General features: G+C 37.7%; 2 protein-coding genes across 6 annotated transcripts; one reads left to right on the top strand and one right to left on the bottom strand.

The window, feature by feature from the left end:
* The first annotated feature begins 483 nt into the window (after positions 1-483).
* E(y)3 (enhancer of yellow 3) lies at positions 484-15,085 on the top strand. Of its 4 annotated transcripts, none has more exons than XM_071697071.1 (10): positions 484-733; positions 804-7,804; positions 8,439-9,050; positions 10,342-10,671; positions 10,832-11,342; positions 11,588-11,769; positions 11,846-11,993; positions 12,203-12,409; positions 13,012-13,127; positions 13,841-15,085. In XM_071697071.1, exons 2-10 carry the CDS (start codon positions 934-936, stop codon positions 13,957-13,959), a joined length of 9,096 nt encoding a protein of 3,031 aa, XP_071553172.1. In that variant the 5' UTR covers positions 484-733; positions 804-933; the 3' UTR covers positions 13,960-15,085. The 4 variants fall into 4 exon arrangements, with proteins under 4 accessions (XP_071553172.1, XP_071553174.1, XP_071553173.1 ...); XM_071697073.1 differs by having other exon boundaries at positions 484-1,191; positions 1,375-7,804; XM_071697072.1 differs by having other exon boundaries at positions 484-1,533; positions 1,618-7,804.
* LOC139767621 (uncharacterized) lies at positions 15,086-21,601 on the bottom strand. Of its 2 annotated transcripts, none has more exons than XM_071697077.1 (13): positions 21,480-21,601; positions 20,370-20,567; positions 20,003-20,187; positions 19,846-19,919; positions 19,571-19,751; positions 19,260-19,351; positions 19,086-19,176; positions 18,834-19,011; positions 18,585-18,752; positions 18,140-18,441; positions 17,623-17,944; positions 17,335-17,436; positions 15,086-17,044 (listed from the first exon to the last, which is right to left on the bottom strand). In XM_071697077.1, the coding sequence occupies exons 2-13, from the start codon at positions 20,482-20,484 to the stop codon at positions 16,740-16,742; spliced, it is 2,115 nt and encodes a 704-aa protein (XP_071553178.1). In that variant the 5' UTR covers positions 20,485-20,567; positions 21,480-21,601; the 3' UTR covers positions 15,086-16,739. The 2 variants fall into 2 exon arrangements, with proteins under 2 accessions (XP_071553178.1, XP_071553176.1); XM_071697075.1 differs by having other exon boundaries at positions 20,370-20,513; positions 21,480-21,595.
* Positions 21,602-22,763: the final 1,162 nt, after the last annotated feature.

The following is a 22,763-nucleotide window of genomic DNA, read 5'->3' as shown; positions in this document are numbered from 1 at the left end:
ACAGTTTGTATTATGAGGTGTAAGTAGTATTTTCTTTTTGTAATAATCATTTATAACAAAATGATAAATTTTCATGGTATAATACTGCTATATTATAATTACTAATAATACAAATAATAAATTGACTAAGTTGTACATATATAAAAAAAATAGTATAAAAATATATATATATATATATATTTATTATATAATGTTCTTGTTTATTATATAATGAATGGAATGCATCTTCAGAAAAGAAAAGTCACTTGTCCAAGTAATAAGAGGAATCTTTAATTCCACTGCAATTAGAGGAACTTTCTTGAATTTATACACAAATTTCAAGATTATATTTCGATACATAAGTATTTTTTCAATAAATAAATCACTGGATATATCCAATATTTTTGTGTGAGCATTTCCATCGCATTGTCGCACGCTATGTGCACGTGCCATTAACTGCTAGGGAATTTTTTAGGTTACCGTCGTGTTTCGACGTAAGTTGGCGTCAGTATTTAGTAAATGCTTTACGATTTGGCAAAATATATTTTCAAAACCGTAAAGCATAGATGCTCGCGTATCGATCCCGTCTGTGCGAAAGTCAGACAGTCGAACAGGCGGCACGATATCTTATCCGGAGTTACGGTCCATTTGTGCAACACGTGTAATTCATCGGGGCCGATTCGCGCACAAGTGTAGAGAGACATTGGTTATGTTCGCTGCTCGGGTGAAAACAAAATTTGGTAGCGATGTAGCGGTAAGTAAGACGGGATCCGGTCATACGCGCTGATATATCGCGGAAACTTTAACGCACGGTGCACTTGCAGTGACGAGGCGGCGCCCGGTTTGTACGCGCGGAGATTTATTCACGACCCGACTGGAAAACGAACAGTCTGCAAATGTACGACAGCGGCAGCAGCGGATGTAACAACGTCCCCTGCACGGAACATCGATACAATGTCCGACGGTTCTAAGATGGGCCTGTTCGGCTCCAAGGACCGGAATCAGGAACAGAAAGAGAAATCTTCCAAGGACAACTCCCCAGCCCGTTATACGCCGTACGGCGTCGACAGCGACACCGAGACCTACGACACTGAGTGCCTGAGCATGATGGATATCAACGATATCATCGGCGTGCAGTCCGGCGAGCAGGCCGGCGACTCGACTCTGGAAAGCGAAATCGCCGCTCTTACCCGGATCATTACAGAATCAAAGGTAGAGCCGACTTTACAGCTTACGGAGGACTTAAAGCTAGTAACGCAACAGGGTTCTTCTAAGATACCGCATCCTACTTCTAGTACTGTCTGTACCACAAGCATGGATAATACCGATATTCCTAATGCCGACGAGTCCAATATCATGTCTGAAAAGTGTACAGATATCATCCGTCAATTGCAGGAAGAGACGTCCGATCTTACCTGGGAAAATAAGACACACGCAGAGTCGTCAATTGTCGCAGAAGAGAGTGCTTCGGAGAATGCGGTAATGGACTGTGTAATTCAACGCGACGAAGCTTCCGACGTAAATACTAACGAAATAGTTGGTGATACATCCACGGTTTGTACATCAGAATCGTCTTCCAATGATAAGTCGCGCATTGAGATTAATTCGTCGACTGTCACATCAAACGATATTTTACAGGAAACTGCTCAGAATAAGCATCGAGTAGACGCCGCTTCTCCTACGGTTCACGAAGAAAGTGTTGCTGAGAAAGTGGAGGATGAAACTGTTGACAAAACGATTGACAGTCAAAACGAGACCAAAAGCGGTATAAGGCCTGTGGTAACAGTCGGTAATATTAGCAAGAGTTTGCAATTAATAGGAGAAGCATATAATTCTGAGGATTCAGAGGAAACAGACGTGAATGACAGCGACTTGCCAAAAGAGACTCCATCACTTTCTGTTTCTAAAGAAACTTCATTGCCGGATGTTCTTGCAAAACAGTCTGACGAAGATAATTCTGAAGTAACTGACATGTTGGAGCAAAATACTGAAAACTCTTCAAAGTTAAGTGACACTGCAAGTGCGGCTATTTCAGAAGAATCAAATACAAAAGAAGAAAACACCATAGACAGCAAAATAGAAGATTCAAGTATAAAAGAGCTGGAAGATTCTAATCAAAGTGAAACATTGCAACAAGTTTCAGAAATACAAGAAAATGTAGACGATACTGTAGTAAATAAAATAGCAGAACATGTTGATGATAAGATATCAAGTCTCAAGCAACAAGGTGAAAACGGAAGTGAAAATAATACTGAAATAGAAACAGATACAACGGAAGGAACAGCATTAGAACATCAATCTTCCAATGAAACTTCTAAAGAAACTACAAGTACATTTATTGATACACCTGCTATGTCAACAATGGAAATAATGAAAGATGCAGAAGAAAGCGATACACCTGCTATGTCAACAATGAAAATAATGAAAGATACAGAAGAAAGCGAGGAAAATACTGAAATAGAATCGAGTATATCAGCACTTGTTCCTGAAACGGAAAAGCAAGATAGTTCCGTAACTTCTAGTGAAAAAGAACTGCCAGATACAAGAAAAATAAGTGATAATTATCCTGTAATTGATGATGCGAAGGAACTTGTAAAAAACGTAGTCGAATGCGAAGATAAGGATACCGTTTCAGTATCTGCAAACAAAACTCAAGAGTCTACCTTACCTGAGATGTCTGATAAGGAATTTAGTATGACAGAAGTGACAAGTAAAAATAATGATTCTCAGGAAGCAGATGTCACCAATGAAAGCTCTCAGACAACACACGAAGTCGTTTCGATAACAGATAAAATTAATGATAATTCTCGAGAAACAGTTTCCATAGAAAAAGATCTTGAAAGAACTGCTGTAATTTCGGATAATCAAGATAATGTGGACATAGCTAATGCTAAAGAAACATCTGTGCCAACGGATAAAAGTGCAGTTGAAAGTGCATCAGATACAATTAATAAAGAATTAATTTTAAACGAAGATACATCACTAAGTCGTCCAGATATTGAAGAAAAGAATGTAATGGCTAATGAACAACCTGCAGGCAGTTTGCTAAGTGAAGAAAACTTAGATTTGTGCTCTGAAAATTTAACAGTACAGAGTGATTCAACGCCTATTAATGTTAATAATTCTGAAGAAACAAATGTTCAGGCACAAGAAAATATTCTTGAACAAACACTCGAAACCCCAGTTGAGCATGATAAATCTGTTAAACAATTTTCATCTGTTTCAGAAAAATCTAAAATTAATGACACTACATCTAGTAAAGTCGAAGAATTACATTCTGCTCCAATCTCGGATGAAGATTCAAGTAACACGGTTGAGAATATAAGCAAGCTCGAGGCTGAAGAAACAGAGAACGTAGAGAGGAAGATACCAGAAGCGGTATCACCGTCTGTCAGTAAAGATCAAAGTGAAATTTCATCGACAGAAAATAAACCACAGCAACCACTTGATCAACCTGAATCATGTGTTCAAGAACAAGTCGATTCATCTATGCAGATGGAAAGTAAATCAACTCTGGAAAATGTTATGCCTTCCAATGTATTATTAGAGAATGATACAAATTCACCATTGATTGAAAATTTGATTGTTTCAGAAGATGTAACAGATAACGTGTGCAATATAATACAGAAAGAAGATGAAGTCATGAAAAATATTACCGCTGAAGTATCGTTGAACGAGACGGCAATAAAAGCATCCGAGTTAAACGAAGAGAAAGTTAAAGAAATTGAAAAAAGTGAAAAAGAGGACAAAGGTCATGATATGAGTTTAGATTTGGAGCCAGTAATTCCACAAACAAATCCAGAGAATAACAATTTACAGAACGATGAAGGGACGAAACCATGCGAAAATACTGCAAAGATATCTACGGAATCGAAAGAATCGATCGATGTTGATGTAACACCGATAGTTGAGGAGAATAATGTGGAACCTGATGTAGAAGAATCCACTGATGCCAATGTAAAAGAAGTAGAATCGAACGTCATTGATATTTCTTTACTACAAGAAAGTTCGAACAAAAAAGTGAATGCCGAAAAGTTAACGGAAAAACTGTCTCAAGATTCGGAAAGTATGGATGCTCCGGTCACTGCTCAAACTGTAGACGCTCTAGAAGGACTTTTGGATATGACTCTCATGTCGGACAATGAAAATTCTTCATTAAAGGACATGAAAAGTGAAGATAAAGCTTTAATGGAAGAAATAGTAAGTAAAAATATTGAAATGCATCTATTGTTAGATGAAGCAAATCAAAGCGACGCAACCATGACGCAAAGTTCGGACTACATAACAAACGTGATTGCTAGTTGTTTGACAAACAGAGATAATGAAGCGAGCGAGGCTGATATCAACATACCGAGTAACGATAAAACTACCGAAAATGAAAATAGTGGCTTAAAAATGAACGAAGATGCGAGTGCGGAGCCGGCAAGTGAGATGGTGGGTAACGAGAAGATGGAAGAATCTCTTGGAACGGATAGCAACTTGCAGCAGAACGATTTGGACATGGATTTCGAGGGCAACCGATTGGAGTCGGTCGACTTGGAGGAGAGTGAAGAGAAGCTGGAGCAGGACATTCTGCTGGAGGGCGTAATGCCGAGTGAGAATCTTTCCCAACATGCCGACACTGCGACCGTCACCGAGAATTCGCAGTCGAGTTCAGAGATTTCCGAGTTGGAATCCGCGGTGAAGTTCTTGCAGGAGTCCGAGGAGCAGACGATAGACTCGCTGGTGCTCTCGCCGAAGATGGTGGAGAGCGTCGTCGAGGACATAACGAAGCAGGCGAACGCGGAGCTTTACGTGCCCGATGAGATAGACAATTACGCGAACGCCGAGTCTGAATTGGCGCATCTGAGAGACGTCGCCGCCGCGGATTCCATCTCCATTTCAGAAGCCGAGATCATATCGGAGGCTGCTAAGCTGGAGAATGAACGGAAATTTGCGACGCAGATGCAAAACGTTCCCAGTATCGTTGTAAAGGACACCGAAGAAATGACTGAAGAGACAGAGGATCGCACGTGTTCGAAGACTTCGTCTGATACGGCTTCTGTCGCAGATAACTCCTTGAATGTGCAAACGATGGAACAATCGCACGAAGAAAAGGGAGTTGTATCCGACGTTAGATCGTTGTCGAGCGAAGGTATTCTGAAGGCGTGCGAGCTGATCCCGAGGGTGTCGATATTGGAGGAACGACTGAAGGAACCGCCGAAGATCGAGATACCCGTTTCAGATTCCGCTAAGGTATTGGAAACTTCCATTAGCCCGAACGACAGTCTTCTCATACCGAAGGACGCGAGAGCTATCGCGTACACGAGGATGTTGGAATCACCGAAATCGGCCGACAAAGTCGAGTCGAAGGGCCCCGACACACCGCGCAAAGACTCCGAGAAGCACTCTGACTTCGAGAACGTCGGCTCGCCGAGGATAATCCTGAAGATCGCCAAATCGGCGATCACGGACTGTAGCGAGCCGCGATCGCCGAAGAGCCCAAAGATCCGCTCGGCTACGAATTCGCCGAATCCGGAGGACAGTCCCGGTCAGAAGTTAGGAAAGATTAAATTAAAACTGTCGAAGGGTGGCCACCCCTCTATAATATCCAACGAGAATCTGGAGGAGGTCAATCAGTGGCACACCACTGAGAACACGTCATCGTTATCTCCCATCGGCATGAAGATCAAGCTGTCCAAATCCGGCGACGCTACAATCGTGGGTGCAGAGAAACACGAGAGTCTGGATGACTCGAAGGAGACAAAGTACAAAATCGAAGAGCCGAAGAGAACCGATTCGCCGATCGGCATGAAGATAAAATTATCTAAGTCGGGAGACGCCTCGATCATCTCCGACTCCAGGCAACAAGATACCAAAGAAGCTCTTACGAAGCACAAGGAGAAGTTGGAGATGCCACAGGGAAGTCCGAAAAGGACAGAATCGCCAATTGGGATGAAGATTAAACTCTCCAAAACTGGTGACGCTTCTATCATTCAGACCGACAGGCAAGAGTCTTTAGAGGAGCACAAGGAAATTACACAGAAGCGGACCGATTCTCCGATTGGTATGAAAATTAAACTGTCGAAGACCGGTGACGCTTCCATCGTATCTTCCGATGCTCCCGAGGACTCGTCTACGAAGGTGAAGGAAAAGCAGGACTATTCGGAACTGCCGAAGAGGACCGAGTCTCCAATCGGAATGAAGATAAAGCTATCCAAGTGCAAAGGCGGTGCATCTATTATTTCTGTAGACAATACTGAAGATGCGAGAGACAAATTGGAGGTGCCCGATCCACCTAAACGCACTGAATCGCCGCTCGGTATGAAGATAAAGTTATCCAAAACCGGAGACGCATCTATTATACATTCCGAAGTTACAGAAGACATTAAAGAAACGAGACACAAAGACAAGTCCGAGGTATCGCAAGACACAGCGAAGACGCCGGAGTCTTTCGGGATCAAGATCAAGATGAAGACAGGCGAAGCGGCATCATCCTCATCGACGGACGTTACCGAAGAGCAAGATGTGTTCCAAGCCTCCGAATCATCCACAAGCAGCATTCCGAAGATCAAAGTATCCAAATCTGGGGATACGTCGGTAGTTTCTAATAAAACAGAATCAACAGAAGACGCGAGATCGCGGGAGGGTCAAGCAGAAGTACCGAAGAGAACAGAATCTCCACTTGGCATGAAAATCAAGCTGTCCAAGAGCGGCGACGCTTCTATTGTGCAGAGCGAAGCTGTCGCTGAAGAGCATCAAAGTAAGACTCGTGTGCCCGATGCGGAATATTCGAAAAGCGGCGACTCGTCCCTCGGGTTGAAGATCAAGCTGTTTAAGACGGGCGATGCCTCGGTAGTGGAAACACCGTCTTCCAGTTCTTCCGAAAAGAAGGACAAACAACAAAGACGCAGGGACACTGCCGAATCGCCGCTGGAGATGAAGATCAAGCTGTCCAAGACCGGTCACCCCACTATCATAACCTGCGACAGTCACGGCGAATCCTCCACGCACAAAGGTAAAGATTCAGCAGCTGTGGATCCAGCGGTAAATTTCTCTCATAGGTATATGGAGCCTGCTGCAACGCATAAGGAATCCCCAATGAAGATCCTCAAGACCAGCGGTCACCATCCGTCCATTCTGCAGAGCAATCGTTCTGAGCTAACAATCGAGCCGGTACAGATGCAGAGCAGAAAACAACCGGCGGAAAACGCCCAGCAGCAGATGGAGATATCGGCCAAGCGTAAAGACGTGACGATCTCGCCGGTTGAGAGCAAGAAGTCTAAACTTGAGGCGCAGCTCTCGCAGATCCTGCCGGAGGTCACCATCCAACCGGTAATATGTCGGGATCAGAAGCAGCAACAGCAGCAGCAGCAGCTGTTGTTCGATCCGAAGACGAGTCTGATCAGTCGACAGCAGATGAACGTGATCAATCAGGAGATCAGTATCACGCAAGTACGGCCGGATAGCGCGTCCGACAAGTTTAAAGATATGTGCAAAAATTCGCCAGGTGGATTGTCGGATTGCGAGATCATCGAGCATCGCCCGGAGCTGATAATCGTCAACGAGAATTCGAACTCCAGCCAGGATGTTGTTATCATAGAGGAGGTGACACCTAACAGAATGGCCGATATCAAGGTGCCGAAGAAGAGAGGCAGACCGCGAAGAAATCCCGTGGCGGCGCAGCACATTCAGCCACAAATGCTAATGCCCAGGGATCCCTTGGCCTTGGACGATTTGCAGCAAGTTCCTTCGCAACAATTTGAACATAGAGAAAATGAGAGACCTAAGAGAACCTGCAGGAGTCAGAAGAGTTACGCTCCGCCTAAAAGAGGCAGAGGACGAGGTTTGTTTCTTTCATAATCAATATTTTATATATACATAAAACTGTAAGTAATTTATAAGTACTCAATTGTAGGAATTGATAGAACTTTACATCGCCAGAAACAAAAAGATCTTTTTTTTTATTTATAAATTAATAATTTTACTATAATGTCAGATATAGAATAACTAAAATGTCGAGAGTTCATCAGCAATTAATAAGTGACCTACGTTGTTGGTAATACGTATACACTACTGTATATATATTTTGTTATTTCAGTCTTGAACTATTCGTGATTTGAATAGTTTCGGTTTATATGTTGGATCTATTCTTAATTATATTTAAAGGACCAATTTGTAAATCAATTTTTTTCATATTTTGCGTTTTATATCTTACATAGATACTTCTCCCTTTTTAATTTAAATAAAAATTGTTTTAAATGAATAATTAATAAACATCTATTTTATATATGAAAATATGCGAATGGAAATGCAAGACCAGTAGCAGAATTATATCGAAAAACTTTCTCAGACAGGAGGTATCCTTATCCGTTTAGAAGAAAAAAAGGCATATTTTCCATTTCAATACTTATAGATATTTAATATCTTAATAATTTCTTTTTAACAGAAGATATTAATTTTCCCTTTGTTATATCCAGGTCGCGGTAAACGGAAACTAGATAACGTGGAGCCTCAAATTGGGAAGAAGACTCGTATAGATCAAGACTTATCCGCTATTGAGGCATCAACAACGGCTATCATCACTATCGACGAAACACCAGTACAACAAGAATCACTTCAGAAATCATCAGAACTGTACAAGGCACTGAAACAACCGTTAAGTCGCAAAGAAGCGGGGAAAAAAGACTCTAAAGTCTCGAATTCTGAAATTTCAATGCTAGACCCTGCCAGATTGTCGTCCGATCTTCAGGAAGATCCGACGAAGGCATCTACGAGCCAGGATTCGTTAGTCTCAAAAACTGATGATCAGCATAAGAAACCGACCTTAGAAATCGTTTCTGAGAGGATACAGAAGTCGACGGTAAAGCAACATGCCGAGAATAAAAGTAAGATGTCGGATGGGATTAAGGAGATACCTGTACCTCCCGGACATTCGAATTGGCTAACGCCAACGTCGAAGAAGCAAGCAGATTCGACGGCCATCAGAGGAGAAACAGTGTCGACGGTGCAAGTGATCGACGAAGAAACAAGAATGAGCGCCGAATCCGGCTCAAGGTCCCAAACACCGGCTAGAAATATACCAGCACCAAGTATGTATTTGCATTAATATTAATATATAATATGACATTAATATTATAATATGACAAAATATTATCCAATATCAAAGATGATAAACAGCGTCATTATGCCATTAATTATTACAACTCAACGATAGCGCAAAAAAATATCACTCTCATTGTTTTAAATTTTATATTATATCATATATATAAAATTATGTATACAAGTAGTGCTGTTACATATAGTATATCTTAATAATACAGTTTAATGTTTCTTATTTTATGTAGATAAAATTTCTACATCAACAGTTATACATTATTTCTTTTATTTGCAATATGTGTTGCAATTATATGCTATGCTTAGCAATGCTAAAAACGCTCATATTAATTTCTACATTGATTCTACATTTATTTAATTGTTATATTTTTTCTTTTGTAATCTTTATATTTTAAGAGCAATACCTTTTTGTTTAACTATATTTGATTTAAAAATATACTCTGTGCATTATGTGCAGAGTTATATTTTTATTAATAATATTACTGATTTATATAAGTGTAATTATATTAAAGTATTAATATAATTTTTATATTATAATAATAATATAATTATTTATAATTATATAATTTTATATAAGAATAAATCTCTAGAAACAATATTTTTATTTTAGTCATTGAAGAGTTGGTTGAATTGAATGTATTGGTACACATCCAAAACTTCAAGCTGGCTAAGAATAGATCTTTTCTTGTGGCATAAGATGTCTCTCAAGTAACTAAATACGAAATTTTAATGATGTGTTTAAATACGAGGCAGTGTACATCATTTCTTTTATTTGTAATATGTGTTGCAATTATGCTGTGCTTAGCAGCGCTAAAAACGCTCATATTAATTCGTATATCATCTATATAAATGTATATATACACATTATTCGTGTTTGTACATATTAGATTTATATAAAGCATTTTTTTGAGTGTGTAAACTGTATCGATATGATTATGGTGTTCATGTTTCAAAATCCTAAGCTGTATTGTAATGAACATTATCTACATTTAGAATTCATTGAAGATATTTAAACCAAGAAAAAAATATTTAATAGAATAATATGTTATAAGAAATATATTAATTTATTAAAATCATAATAAAGTACGAAGCTTTTACTATATCTATCAATATAACATTGACGTCAGAGAAATATGTAAGAAAAAGCTGTGTTAGAAAATATGTAATGAAAAATGTTTTTTGTTTACTCAGTTATATACGAGAACTTATATGAAAAGCGATAATCTATTGACTGCATTTTTCTACATAGAAATGAATTTTTTGCAGCTTCGGAGACAATAATAAATGAAGAATCTCAAGGTAGCGTCTTGAGCACTGCTACGACAGAATCAGAAAAAGTCAAAGTAAAGAACCGAAGGATGGAGATTAATTTTGATCCCGATGAAGGACCTTTCACTGTTGATAAAATAGCAGAATACGAATGGCCACTAGATCGAAAGGGTGAAACCTTTATGGTACAGGAACAGATATCACAGTATCTTGGCGTGAAATCTTTTAAGCGTAAATATCCTGATCTCAAACGCAGAGTAGTTGATATGGAAGAGAGAAATTATTTAAGAGAGAATGGATTAGTCAGTGAATCGATGTGCGATATGGGTAAGTTTATGATCTTTACTAATTTTTTTGTAGAAGGAGATTTTCAGATAATATGGAAAAAAAAGTTCACTATTATTAAGGTTTTCAAGATTTATAACGAAATTAGAACAATAATTTACTCTTATTATTATGCATTTATATTGCTATATTATTTACACAGGATTAACTGCGGTGTGCAGCTCAGAAGTACTAGATGTAATGTGTAGTGATTTCCCCGATCAGTACGAAGAATATCGCAAACATATGCGCGAGAAGCAAGTCAAGGAACATTCCAAGAAACAGAAGGAACTGACAGCGGCAGCGAATGCGGAAAGAAACAGGATAGATCTCGCGGAAATGGCAATGCAGTCCGCATTTGCGTGGAACGCTAACTTAAATAAAGCTCGCAAAGAGCAGCGCAAATACTGTTTAGATCTGCAGACTTTCACGATTCATCAACCGCAGAAGCAAAACAAAGGCGATCCGGAGCACAAAGTTGGTCATTATCCTGTTGCTCTGATACCAGGACAGTATACCGATTATTATCGGGAATATACACCAGCAGAATTGAGATACTATCCGCTGAATACGGTCTTGTATGGACCTACACGACCTAATGAGCGGAAAAGTGATAGTCAGTCGGAAGGTTCTCAGAGCGACAGCGATAGTGAATCGTCTTCCGATGATTCAAGGTTGGTAGCAACATTATAAAATATCATATAGTTTATTTTCAAGATTTAAAATAAATTATTGTATATGTGAATTATCTCAAAATAAGATGCCAAAATTTGCAAGCGCATTTTTCGAGCAATTTAGAATTTAATCACGTAATACTCTTGATTTATAATTAATATTAATATTAATTGGTAAGTTAATATTTACATATAATAATATAAATAAGTGAAAAGTATAATTTATAATGATTATATTCGAACAGTTCGTCCTCCAGTGAAGGTACGCAAGATACGGAAGGATCTCAATCGACCATGGACGAAGTGGACATGGAAATCTCGAACTCAAAAGATGATGCAAAATTGAAATGCAAGATGTGCCTGAAAGTTCTAAATAAACACAACAAGAACGAAATATTAATCCAATGTGGTACTTGCAATGGAAACGGTAAATATTACATTGCGAATTAAATCGCGTTGTAACTCTTTACGGAGGAGCTAACCGAGGCCGTTATCATTTTCAGTTCATCCATCCTGTATAGATTTAACATTGGATATGGTACCACACATTCAGTCGTATGCATGGCAATGCACCGATTGTAAAACGTGTGCGCAATGCCACGATCCCGCAGACGAAGACAAGATGCTTTTCTGTGATATGTGCGATCGTGGGTATGTTGCATTTACTTGAAAACTCGATACACGCTATATATTACGAAACTGTCGATGCCTTTAATGTCTGTTTTATTAAAGAGAAAAAAGACACTATACATAAAATGTGAATTATAATTTCTATAAGTAGAGTTTTGCCGACATAGAGCCGCAAATTAATTACCATTTGGAGTTTTTTACCTAATATAATTTGATGCCGCGTGTTTCAGGTACCATATCTATTGTGTTGGTTTGCGACGAGTACCACAGGGAAGATGGCATTGTCAGGAGTGCGCCGTATGCGCGAACTGCGGTTCGAGGGAGGCCGGCGGTGCCAATTCGGATCGAAACAGCGTTGCGCAATGGCAGCACGAATATAAAAAGGGCGAGAAAAATACTCGGGTATATGTCTCGACGCTCTGTGTACCATGTTCGAAGTAAGTACAGTCAATCATCAATTCCTCCAAACCACGCTGGGCTTTAATTGCTTGATAATCTCCGTGGCTCACACCATAACACTTTTTCAACATCTTTTCTTTTTCGTTGTGTCAGATGCGGGATGTTCAGTAATAGATACACTTGACGAACCGAATGATATTCTTTATCGAGAATTAAAATCAATTTTTCTTGTTTTTAAAATTTGATTAAATCCTACGACCCTTACAATTTTAAAATTTTAAGTACTTAGAAGTAAATGCGCCTCTTTACAGCCTTGAATCAAAATTCTCTTAAAATCAAATTGTGGTTAAATGAATTAGATAAAACTGATTGAAATTAACTAAAAAATAAAGATTTTTTTCTCATCCGTTCTTGTATTATAATTTGTCGAAATACTTGTTTGATCAGTTATAAGTCGAGAACCATTCTCGACGGTCTTTAGAGAAAGATCTTTACGGCCAGATTACGTGAAAAAAGAGTGTATTAGCACGTGACATCTTTAATTCGCCTTCCCCCTTTTTCCATGTACCGAGCACCACCATAATACATAATATACCCTTACCTGAATTCACTAACCACATGATCTTTATGCGATAACAAGGCTGTGGCGAAAGGGTCGCTATTGCCCGCACTGCAGTCGCTGTCATACCGCCCAAAGGCTCGACCTGGAAGCGAATCTAGTGCATTGCAGCGCATGTGACAAGTATCTGCACTTAGGTATTGACACCAAGTTTTCATATGATTCGGTTAGTTTAACATTTTGAGCGCCGAGCACACGCATTTTCGCACATTAACGTGAGCAAAAATCATTTGGCAAACATTACACGAGCTTATCGAAAAACTGATTTTGATCAATGAAATTAATAAGCCAATGGCTACATAAATTCTCGGAATAATTGCAAGAACAGTATTTCGCGAGCCAGAGAGCTTAACTTTCAGCAAGCGCTCAAAATGTTAAGTCCATTGCATGTTGCGACATAGGAGCATTTGAGCATTTGCACGCGCCATCGAGTTTTGTTTGATCATTGCTATTTTTAAAGCCGTATTTAAATTATTTGATGTTTAGTGCGTACATATGTATATTTGCATTTTTATCTTTTTCCTCTACCAAATAAGAGTTACAAATTTTAATAGGTACCATAGTGCAAAAGTGTTTAATTGGATTCAACATATTGTCTATCTTCATTCATCTGAAGACTTTTTGAAGACTCTATCTGAAGAATCTTAATTTTCGAAGAATCTTAATTTTTTTTATTAACACCATTATTTACTTCTTGATGATATTTCTTGCTTTGGGTCGTGACATAAAGAATCTTAAAGGACAAAAATAATCTGCTTAAGAGAAAAATATCTCTGTTCTTACAGCTACTGTCGCGAAACGTTATATATCGGCACAAAATATATATGTAATCATACATAATTTTTTTCAGAATGCGTGGAGACCAAGGGAGTAGTGGTTGACAAGAAAAATTATCTATGTGATTTCTGTACACCGTCGACCAGCCAGCACGCGATAAAGCCTTTAATGTCGAAGGTGCTCAAAACGTGAATATGATTATTGTAACATTATCGTACGCGAGGCAAAAAAAATATCGAGTTGTATAATACCAATGCCAGTGCAGTGTATATTAATTATATATTATATTAAAGTAAATAAGTTTTTTATTGAGTGCGTTTGTGAACAGATACGCGCAAGATTTTCTTCTGGAGTACTTCATGACAAACGAATTACATTGTACATAGCTGCGGAATGAGTCATTTAACTTTTAATTATAAATTTTTAATGTATTATTTACCGCAAGATAAAATTGTGAATTATTTAGCAAGAAAAAGACTGAATGTTTAGTTTCGACGACGTGTCAAAATTACGAGATATACACAGAGTGTACGAGAAATCGCGCACTTTCCCTCGATTATAGATTCTCTGGCGATTTTGAAATTGATTTTTGTACATCGTAAGCTTGGTTAAACATCCATTTTGTAACTCTCCTTTTGCATACAGTATTTAAAAAAAGTTCTTTATAAAATAAAAAAGTTATCACATATTTATTAAATTACATCGTATTTTATCATTTATAAAAAAATAAATGTAAAATAACAACTATTATTCTTCACATAACTATTATGAGATCGAAAGCAAGCGATTTTCTGTAACGTTCTGTATAGCTAAAAATTATTTATGTAAGAATCTAAATTTTTGTATGCAATCGTGACAAAACGAGTGAAATTTTACAATCAAATACAGGATAATATATATAATTTATTTTTAATAAATATATATCAATATATATGTATTAATAAATATATATTAATATATATGTATTAATAAATAATAATAAATTATATATATTATTAATATAATTTTTCTTGAAAATTTTAACCATAAATATTACACTAAAAATCAAATCAAATTTTTTTTATCGTCTATATTGTCTTTATCTGTATTTAAAATATTACTGTCGTTACAAAGACTGTATTTTTTTCTTCGTTTCCGAAGAATGTGAAATACTATTGGGTAAATTTGTGCTCTTGCATTTTTTTCAATTTACCAAACTCTGATATTCCCGAAGAGAAACAACCATATCAGTAAACCAGACAGTTGATGTCTTTTCTGTCGATCACTACATATATGTAGAACAGAAGGGAAAGAAATAAAATGTGAAACTAAACAGAAATAGCGATTTCTTAAAAATATATATCATTCTCTTTATTCTTCTTTTGCGACATAATCCTCGGATTAGTGTTCTGTTGCGGGAGTTAGATGCGAATAAACATCTTTTTTTGCATGTGTTTTTACATACTTATCATTACATAGTATCCACATTTTGAACAGTGCGCTCTTTCTCTCCTCGCTGTCAAAAATCAATTACGATATATTTTTATATAAGATCGTGTTAGATTACGTTGCATTATGTACACATACAGAATAACGATAGTAATTGCGACTGTTTAAAAAATGAGCAAGTTGCAAAATATAAACTTTGGCATATCGTTGCATCAACCTTGTATAATATTACGTCAGAATAATCTTAGTAGAGTTTGTATTGCATTGCAATCTGTACAAGATATTTCTAAACAGTGCATACGCGCGAAGAATGCAGAACTGCTGTATCTTACACCGAGTTCGCCGATTTCTCTTTCCGGTTTCTTTAAAGGGCGATGCCGTTCCCGTGGCGCAGACAATCGATCGGTAATACAATTATGTAACAATACCGGCAGCATTAGTGACAGCGAAGAACATCGTTGTGAAGAAGAATATATATAATACGTTCCACATGTGCTCTGCGTTCCAGTTCCATTATATCATACCGAAGACACCCACGTGGTGTCCTGTAATATCTTCCTCGCGACAACAAACGTCCCTTTTTCCTTTCCTTCGTTTAGAATTCGAGTAAATGTCGAGTGCTATTTTAAAATGGCTGTGCACAATTTAATATCGTTTAGAGAAACATCACACACGTTAATTAACATTCCGCACATGATTACAACATCATAAAGTAACGGTGTACTTTGAGCAAAAGAAAACGAAACGTGTCATAGCATAATCAGCAGTACAAGTCGTACGAGTATTATTATACCTAACGTGTAATCGCGTTGTTAAAGAGCACTTATGCGCTAAACGGGGACGGGCTCACAGCTCAGAATTGCACTTGACCCGTCATTGACTAGTAGTACTCGGTATACAAGATAATATAGCGTCTGTTTCCTTTCAGCTGCACTTCGCTGCTGTTTCTATTCAAAGAGGAGCAGGCTGTATTTTCAGGCTTCGAAGGGCTTGCGAGAAGATGCATAAAAGTGCAGCTAGAAGAAACAGCGATGTAACTACATCGTCAGAGTAAATGTCGAGCGAACAGCCGTGTCTCTCGCATGAAACGCGAGAAGTACTCAAATACGCCCACCGATCGTCAGTGAAGCAAAATAACATCGAGAATCATTTGCACACGTAGGAAAACTTAATGATTAACGCCGTCGCAACGCCGCTGCAGCCTCTCTCCCTCGAGCAGCGTTGGCTTCATAACGGCCGAAAAATTGAAGCGATAACTGCAAAAAGACGCATAAAGCAATATCGCAGTTTTTCGGAAAAAAATACACAAAAATTTACGCAATTTTGTGATTGTAATTCAGAGCTAGTAAAATTATAGTTGCCTCCGTGCGTGAGTATTCTATAAAATAAAGCGAAAAAACTTTAAACACGTTTTTTTCCTCTTTTTCGATGTCAAAATAGCCCTCTTACTTACGTACTGTTTTTTCAAGCATCAATTTTTTTATCCTAAATGTGCGCTCCAATTCCGATGAATAATTGACAGTGTAAAAAATCATTTTGAGTATTCACTCGTGCCTAATACCATATATAGATAACAAAGTACTGAAATTGTGTAAGTGAGTAGCCGGTATAATGGTGATCACTAAATTCTGCGTAGAAAACTTCGATAGGACGTTATGAAGGAAGTTTGGGCCCGGAAAGCTCCCGACTTTGTAAAATATTCGCAAATTACACGTTGGATTTACGCTTTGCGAGCCTTTCCTGAGTTTACACAATAGATAATCAAAAGCCTCCGATAATTCATTTGCATTCCATTCAGTGGATGGCAAACTCGCCTCCGTTGTCAAATTACCAGTTGAATTAGATGAACCTGTGCACAGAAATTTCAGACTTAAAAAAATGCTTTCTTAAATTAAAAATATTTTTTTAAATTTACGAATTGAATTCTAAATGTAAAAAGTTAATAACTGATATTAATAATCGGTTCAGATTTATTATTATTATCCTACTAGTATTTCACTTGTCTAAGATTCTTACTATTTTAAAAATATATATTTTAGTATTTCATATATTTAAAATTGAGAGCAAAATATGTTACATTTATAAAAAGAAGTTTGAATATATGTGTTACGGGTAAGCGATTTATCAAGAGAAACTTACCGGTAGACATGTAACATACAATCGCCGAAACATTATTTTCGTAATTCCACCTACGTCTGATGGCTATCCTAAAATTAGCCACACATTTTCCTGTTTCCTCGTCTGCAATAAATAATAAGACATATGTAACAATTATATACATACACATTGCTAATTTCTGAGTTAACGGAGTGAAAAAGAATACTTGCTGCAAGTTTTTTTGAAAATAAAAATGATGAAAAAGATAGATTCCTCTACTAAACTTGCAGCAAATATATCTTCCTTGTTAGACAAACTTTGAATACTCACATTCGAATCGATTATTATCCCTATGAGCCCAAACACACCACTCGACCTGAGCACCACGTGGCAAATTTGGTACAACAACGTAATCTACGATAGCATTTCTCGTCCTCCTTTCCCATTCTTTCCTCGCATCTGCTATGTAACTAGAATGGGTCAGGAAACAGATGCCTTGTACTATATCTCGAAGTTTTGCATCCATAGCCTTAACGATGCGATCTATGTGCCTCAACGTTAAACGGCACTGCCGTTTAATATTCATATCTAGAAGATTCATATTGCCAGGCACCAAAGGTATTTGCCCAGCAACTAAAATAACATCACCTACCTGTAGAGAAGATTAGATTTGTAATAAAACAAATTCAAACAAATTGCCTTAAATTTTTAAATGTAAAAAGTACAAAAAGATTAAATAATAAAAGAATTTAATACTTTAAGATTAATTTTTTCAAAAAATACTTAACAAAAAATTGATCAATAATCTCTTATAAAAATATCTTTATCATGTTAATTGTGCACTTACACGAACAGCTTGAGAGTAAGGGCCAATATTGGCGGGTGCCCAATGACTTATGCTTTGAACATGCATCGTGTGTCGCTTACAGGCCAATTTATCGCCGCTCTCTTGGATTTCCTTATATGCTATCGCGTCAAGTGCGACATGTACGTTCAAAGGACATTCTACACACACACGAACTGGCGGATATCTTTTACCCAACCAGGAAACGTATACTTCATTTATAGCCTTGTAATTCGACATATCTTTTACGTACAACGTTACCGCGACTATGTCAGATGGGCACAAATTTTCGTTTTGAACCAGAGCTACAATTAAACAAATATCACGTGTGAAAATGATTAACTTATATCGTTTTCTTGTATCATCAATTAAATTTAGAATAAGGAATAATTGTTAATATTGAATAATTACTAAGCCGAAAAGTATGCGATTAAGATGTGAATTTTACTGCTTAGTTTTTCCAGTGCCTCTTCCACAGCGGGTGTTACGTCCGGATGTTTCCCTACAATACCTCCGAACCAGAACCATCCTGTTTGATTTTTATTGACGACCGGCGCGTCTGGACAATCTTCCTCTTCGTACAAAATCTCCATTGGGCTTGGAGGATGAAACTGGCCTGTATATTCAGATATAATACAACATTATATACATATATATATAAATATACCTTCCACATTTTTTTTCTATAATTTTCTACCTGAGTTCGATGCTTTCAAACTATTGCTTTCACACGCATGCTCGTCATTTTCATCTTCTGATAAATTGCAACCATCGTGTAGCTCAGGGCCGATAATTTCTGCAATGTAATCCTGTGGCGATTTTATCAAAACATTTTTTAGTCTTTCCGATAGACTTAACTTCTCCAATTCTCCATTCTAAAAAATAAGTCTTCACTTTGATGACACTTGACAGTGTCTTACAATTATCGACGTGATATCCAAAAACTTACGTCCTTGTCCTGTAAGTGGATCTTTGTAAATCTGAGATATCCTACAGGCGCTATGTCGTCCCTCGAGTTTACAACGCTCTCATACTCCTCGCTGAGCCATGAAAAAAGAAATAAAGAACGGTTACTCTACTAGATTGTACAATACATACATAAATGCAAACATACGATACTTACATTACGATACTTTTGGCAAACAAGGGGCAATCTAAGGTAAAAGTTTCATATTCTCCTCCTTCTCCACACATGCTAACTCCATATTTTTCTTTCTGCAAATAAGATTTATAGACTTTATAGCTTTATTAAAAAATATATGAAGCTATTCCCAGCTTTGTCTCATTATATACTCATATATACATAATAATCAACATATATTAAATGCTATTACAAAAACACCAAGGAGTCTTAGCAATGAGCAAAGAATAAAAATTAAATCATTAGGATCATTACCACATAATTAATTGAATAAGAAACAATATATGGCTTACTATCTTAACAAGATGAGGTTGCATTTCACATATAGATTTGCCCAAATGTTTAATTTCAAGGCCTAAGGCCGCAACTTTGATCAATATTGCATTAACAGAGCTCTGTATCATTTCATCTAATAGCTCATCCTGGTCCCGTCTCCACAAGTACGACAAGGAAATAAGACCTAAACGATTGCATCTAAAAGAGGAATATTTGAAAAAAAAAAGAATATTAATAGCAGCAACTAACAATATTACAGATTTAAATAAAATAAGAAATAAGTGATAATTACACATTTTCCACACGAATTCGTTGATAATCACTAAGAATAGCACCGCTTGACACAGCCTCTATATTTTCACGTTCCTGAAAAAATATATATTGAAATTATTGGAATGCACACAGATATTGATATCGCATATATATCTCAGAAAATACTGTTAATTTACCTTTACTGTACTCAAAAGCTTAAAAAGATCCTCGACTTCATCGCTTTCCGTAGGATAATAATATTTCTCTTGCACGTTGGCCTTACCGAACGTTGGATAACGATATATAGGCAAGCCTACAGCTTGAGCAATGTACTTAACACCTTGATGTCCCACCGTTTGAAACATAAACGAATCCAGATCATCTAAAAGCAGAAAGTTAAGCAACTCCTGTTACATCTGCATAAATTATAAATTATAATATCTGTAACATAAAAAATTAACTACAATACGCCCATAAGTTATACGCAGTTAGCCTAATTTTTTTGTATAACATTCTTTAGCAATATATAATTATTTCGCACAGTACGTGTATTTGTCTCAATACCTTTTTCAACAGGATACAAATTAGCTAGAGCCACGATCTCATGGCCAGCTGCCACGCACTGCATCATATTGAAGCAAGAGTCTTTGCCACCGCTGATCAATGCAACGACCTTCATCTTTAAGTTGATCCTGCTTGGGTCTCTTCCTTAAGAAACAGTTACGACTAAAATTAAAGCTGATTTATTGTTTAGACAATCATCTGCAATAAAAGTGAAACGAGGGTACATATAAAAATAACTTTCATATCTGTGTTTTATATCTTAAGAGCTACAAAAATTTTGAGATATTAGGTTGAATTTTTTCTAATTGACAGAGTATCATTAAATCAAATAAAACAGAATTTACATTTCCAATCTGTTATATTTTTGAAAATATTTCATTGCACATTAATCTAATAAAAATGTATTAAATAATGTGATAAAAATAGAATGTAATATTAAACGCTCGGTGTGTACATATATATGTACATATATATACTCTCTCTGTACGGCGCATATATCGCATATTTACAATTTATGTAATCACGTGGGACAGATATACGGCAGGATTTTACAACAGCAATAATAAGACATTTCGGACCGTTTGCGCAATAAAACACAATTAATAAATTGTTCATCGGGGTCATTTGAGCGCAATGGGGCATAAAAGCTGTCGCGCATCGGCAGATGTGCCGACTGAATGAAATGAATGGAGCTGCCGACGTAAACAGTAGAAAATGCAAGGCGCCGAGGACGGGGTGCGAATTATTTATTAATATATATAACAGTCAGCTAACGCGAGAGAGCGACACAGAATTTATCGCGGGGGGCCGCGGGCAGCGGCGACACGCTGACGATTCCCCGTATCTTCAATCGACACCGGATGTTAGATCGGTAAACCGATCGCGACGGCCGTATCGCGATAGAGGGATTTATCGCGCGACAGCGAGTAACCGTGGTGCCTGCGAGACGGGCCTTTTTGGTTATCGCGGAGAACGGATACGCGCGAGGCGGGGAGAGCGAACGGCGAGGTGACAGCGGGCGGCGAGCCGCGCGGGCGAGCGCGAGCCCGACGATCGCGGCGGAACACGCGGCGGAATCGGCTCGGAGTCCTCGATAAATGTGATATTTACGTTGAATCGGTGGCGAAAACCTCTCACACGGTACAGTCGGCAGCCCATGGGAGACTGATGGGGCCATAGACGACGGGAGAGGAGCAGACGAGCAGAGGAGTGCGACAACCGCGACGGTGGCGCCGCGGCGAGGCGGCGTTCGACTCGAGAGAGCGTCGAGCTCGATTGAGGTTATCTCGGATATTGGCAAATTGCGCCGATTAAATTGGCGACGATCGTTATGATCGAGTCGCGGTTTCCTCGCGGGCGACGAGACGACGTCGTTTCGCGCGTTAAAGGCGACGTGTCTGCTCGCGTGACGAAAATCTACGGACGAAAGTGACCACGGCGTCGAGAGATTCATGCGTGAACCGTCGCGCGATCGTACACGCCGCGTGACATCATCGACGCGACGGACCAATCGCGGGCGTCGCTAGGCCACAATTGCTACATCCGTTAATTTTGTATATACATATATGTTTGATTTGATTATTTTATTATTGATTATTGATTATTTATTATATTCTACATATATTGAAAAATGAAATATTCGGCTGTCAATGATTATAACGCAGAATAATGGTTCTTACTAGTCTTGTTTCTTTATTTCATTAAGTGTGCGGCTAAAAAATAAATTTATAAAGTATAATATAGGTAAGATTATAGAAATTTAATAAATTTTACACGTGTTTTAGGAACTCTTTTTGTTATTTAGAATTATTGACAAGAACACACGGCGCTCTAGTGTTTCTATTGACACTGGATTGCCGGAGTATTTCCGGTACTCATATCGATATCGAAGTGCCACGAACTTTAAATATGTACAAAGGGATTAGCTTTATCTTGTTTTCGGAACATTCCGAGCGGCCGCATTATCTAATGCATCTTCAACGAAAAACCATTGCAGAATCTTTTTCAACGATCGATGTTTGTAGGAGTCGATTCCCGATACGATAAAATATTGCAGTACTATGAAAAAAATCTCACTACGAAATCGCATTTCTTTGTGCAAAGATTTTTGCACAAGATTATTGCTTCCAGGCTAATTTATATAATTAAGAAATTTATTATATTATTATTATATTATTTTATATATATATAAATAAATATTATTATATATAAAAAATATCATTCATTATATATAATTATATTATTATTAAAACATGCTTATATAATTAATCGCAATAATTTTGTTCCCAAATTTTTCCATGAAAAATTCAAGCATCCAGCACGTAACAACATTCGGAACGTTCGTTACGACATATGGCGTATGTATGCCATCTTTCAAATTTCAACCCACGTTCG

The sequence above is a fragment of the Temnothorax nylanderi genome, unplaced genomic scaffold (genome assembly GCF_030848795.1).
Source record: "Temnothorax nylanderi isolate EJ_2023f unplaced genomic scaffold, tnyl_v1.0 TNYL_tig0011_pilon, whole genome shotgun sequence".
NCBI classification, from domain to species: domain Eukaryota; kingdom Metazoa; phylum Arthropoda; class Insecta; order Hymenoptera; family Formicidae; genus Temnothorax; species Temnothorax nylanderi.
The sequence above is the reverse complement of the archived record's forward strand: the minus strand, read 5'-3'. Positions and strand labels throughout refer to the sequence as shown.

Bases quoted from the DNA above. Each gene is read 5' to 3' on its own strand.
- LOC139767621 (XM_071697075.1), bottom strand. From the start codon at position 21,546: ATGGCCCCATCAGTCTCCCATGGGCTGCCGACTGTACCGTGTGAGAGG. The intron at 20,188-20,369 runs GTATTGAGACAA...TTCTGCTTTTAG, and splicing joins TTTGTATCCTGTTGAAAAAG to ATGATCTGGATTCGTTTATG. The intron at 17,045-17,334 runs GTAAGTTTCTCT...TTCTGTGCACAG, and splicing joins TGTATGTTACATGTCTACCG to GTTCATCTAATTCAACTGGT.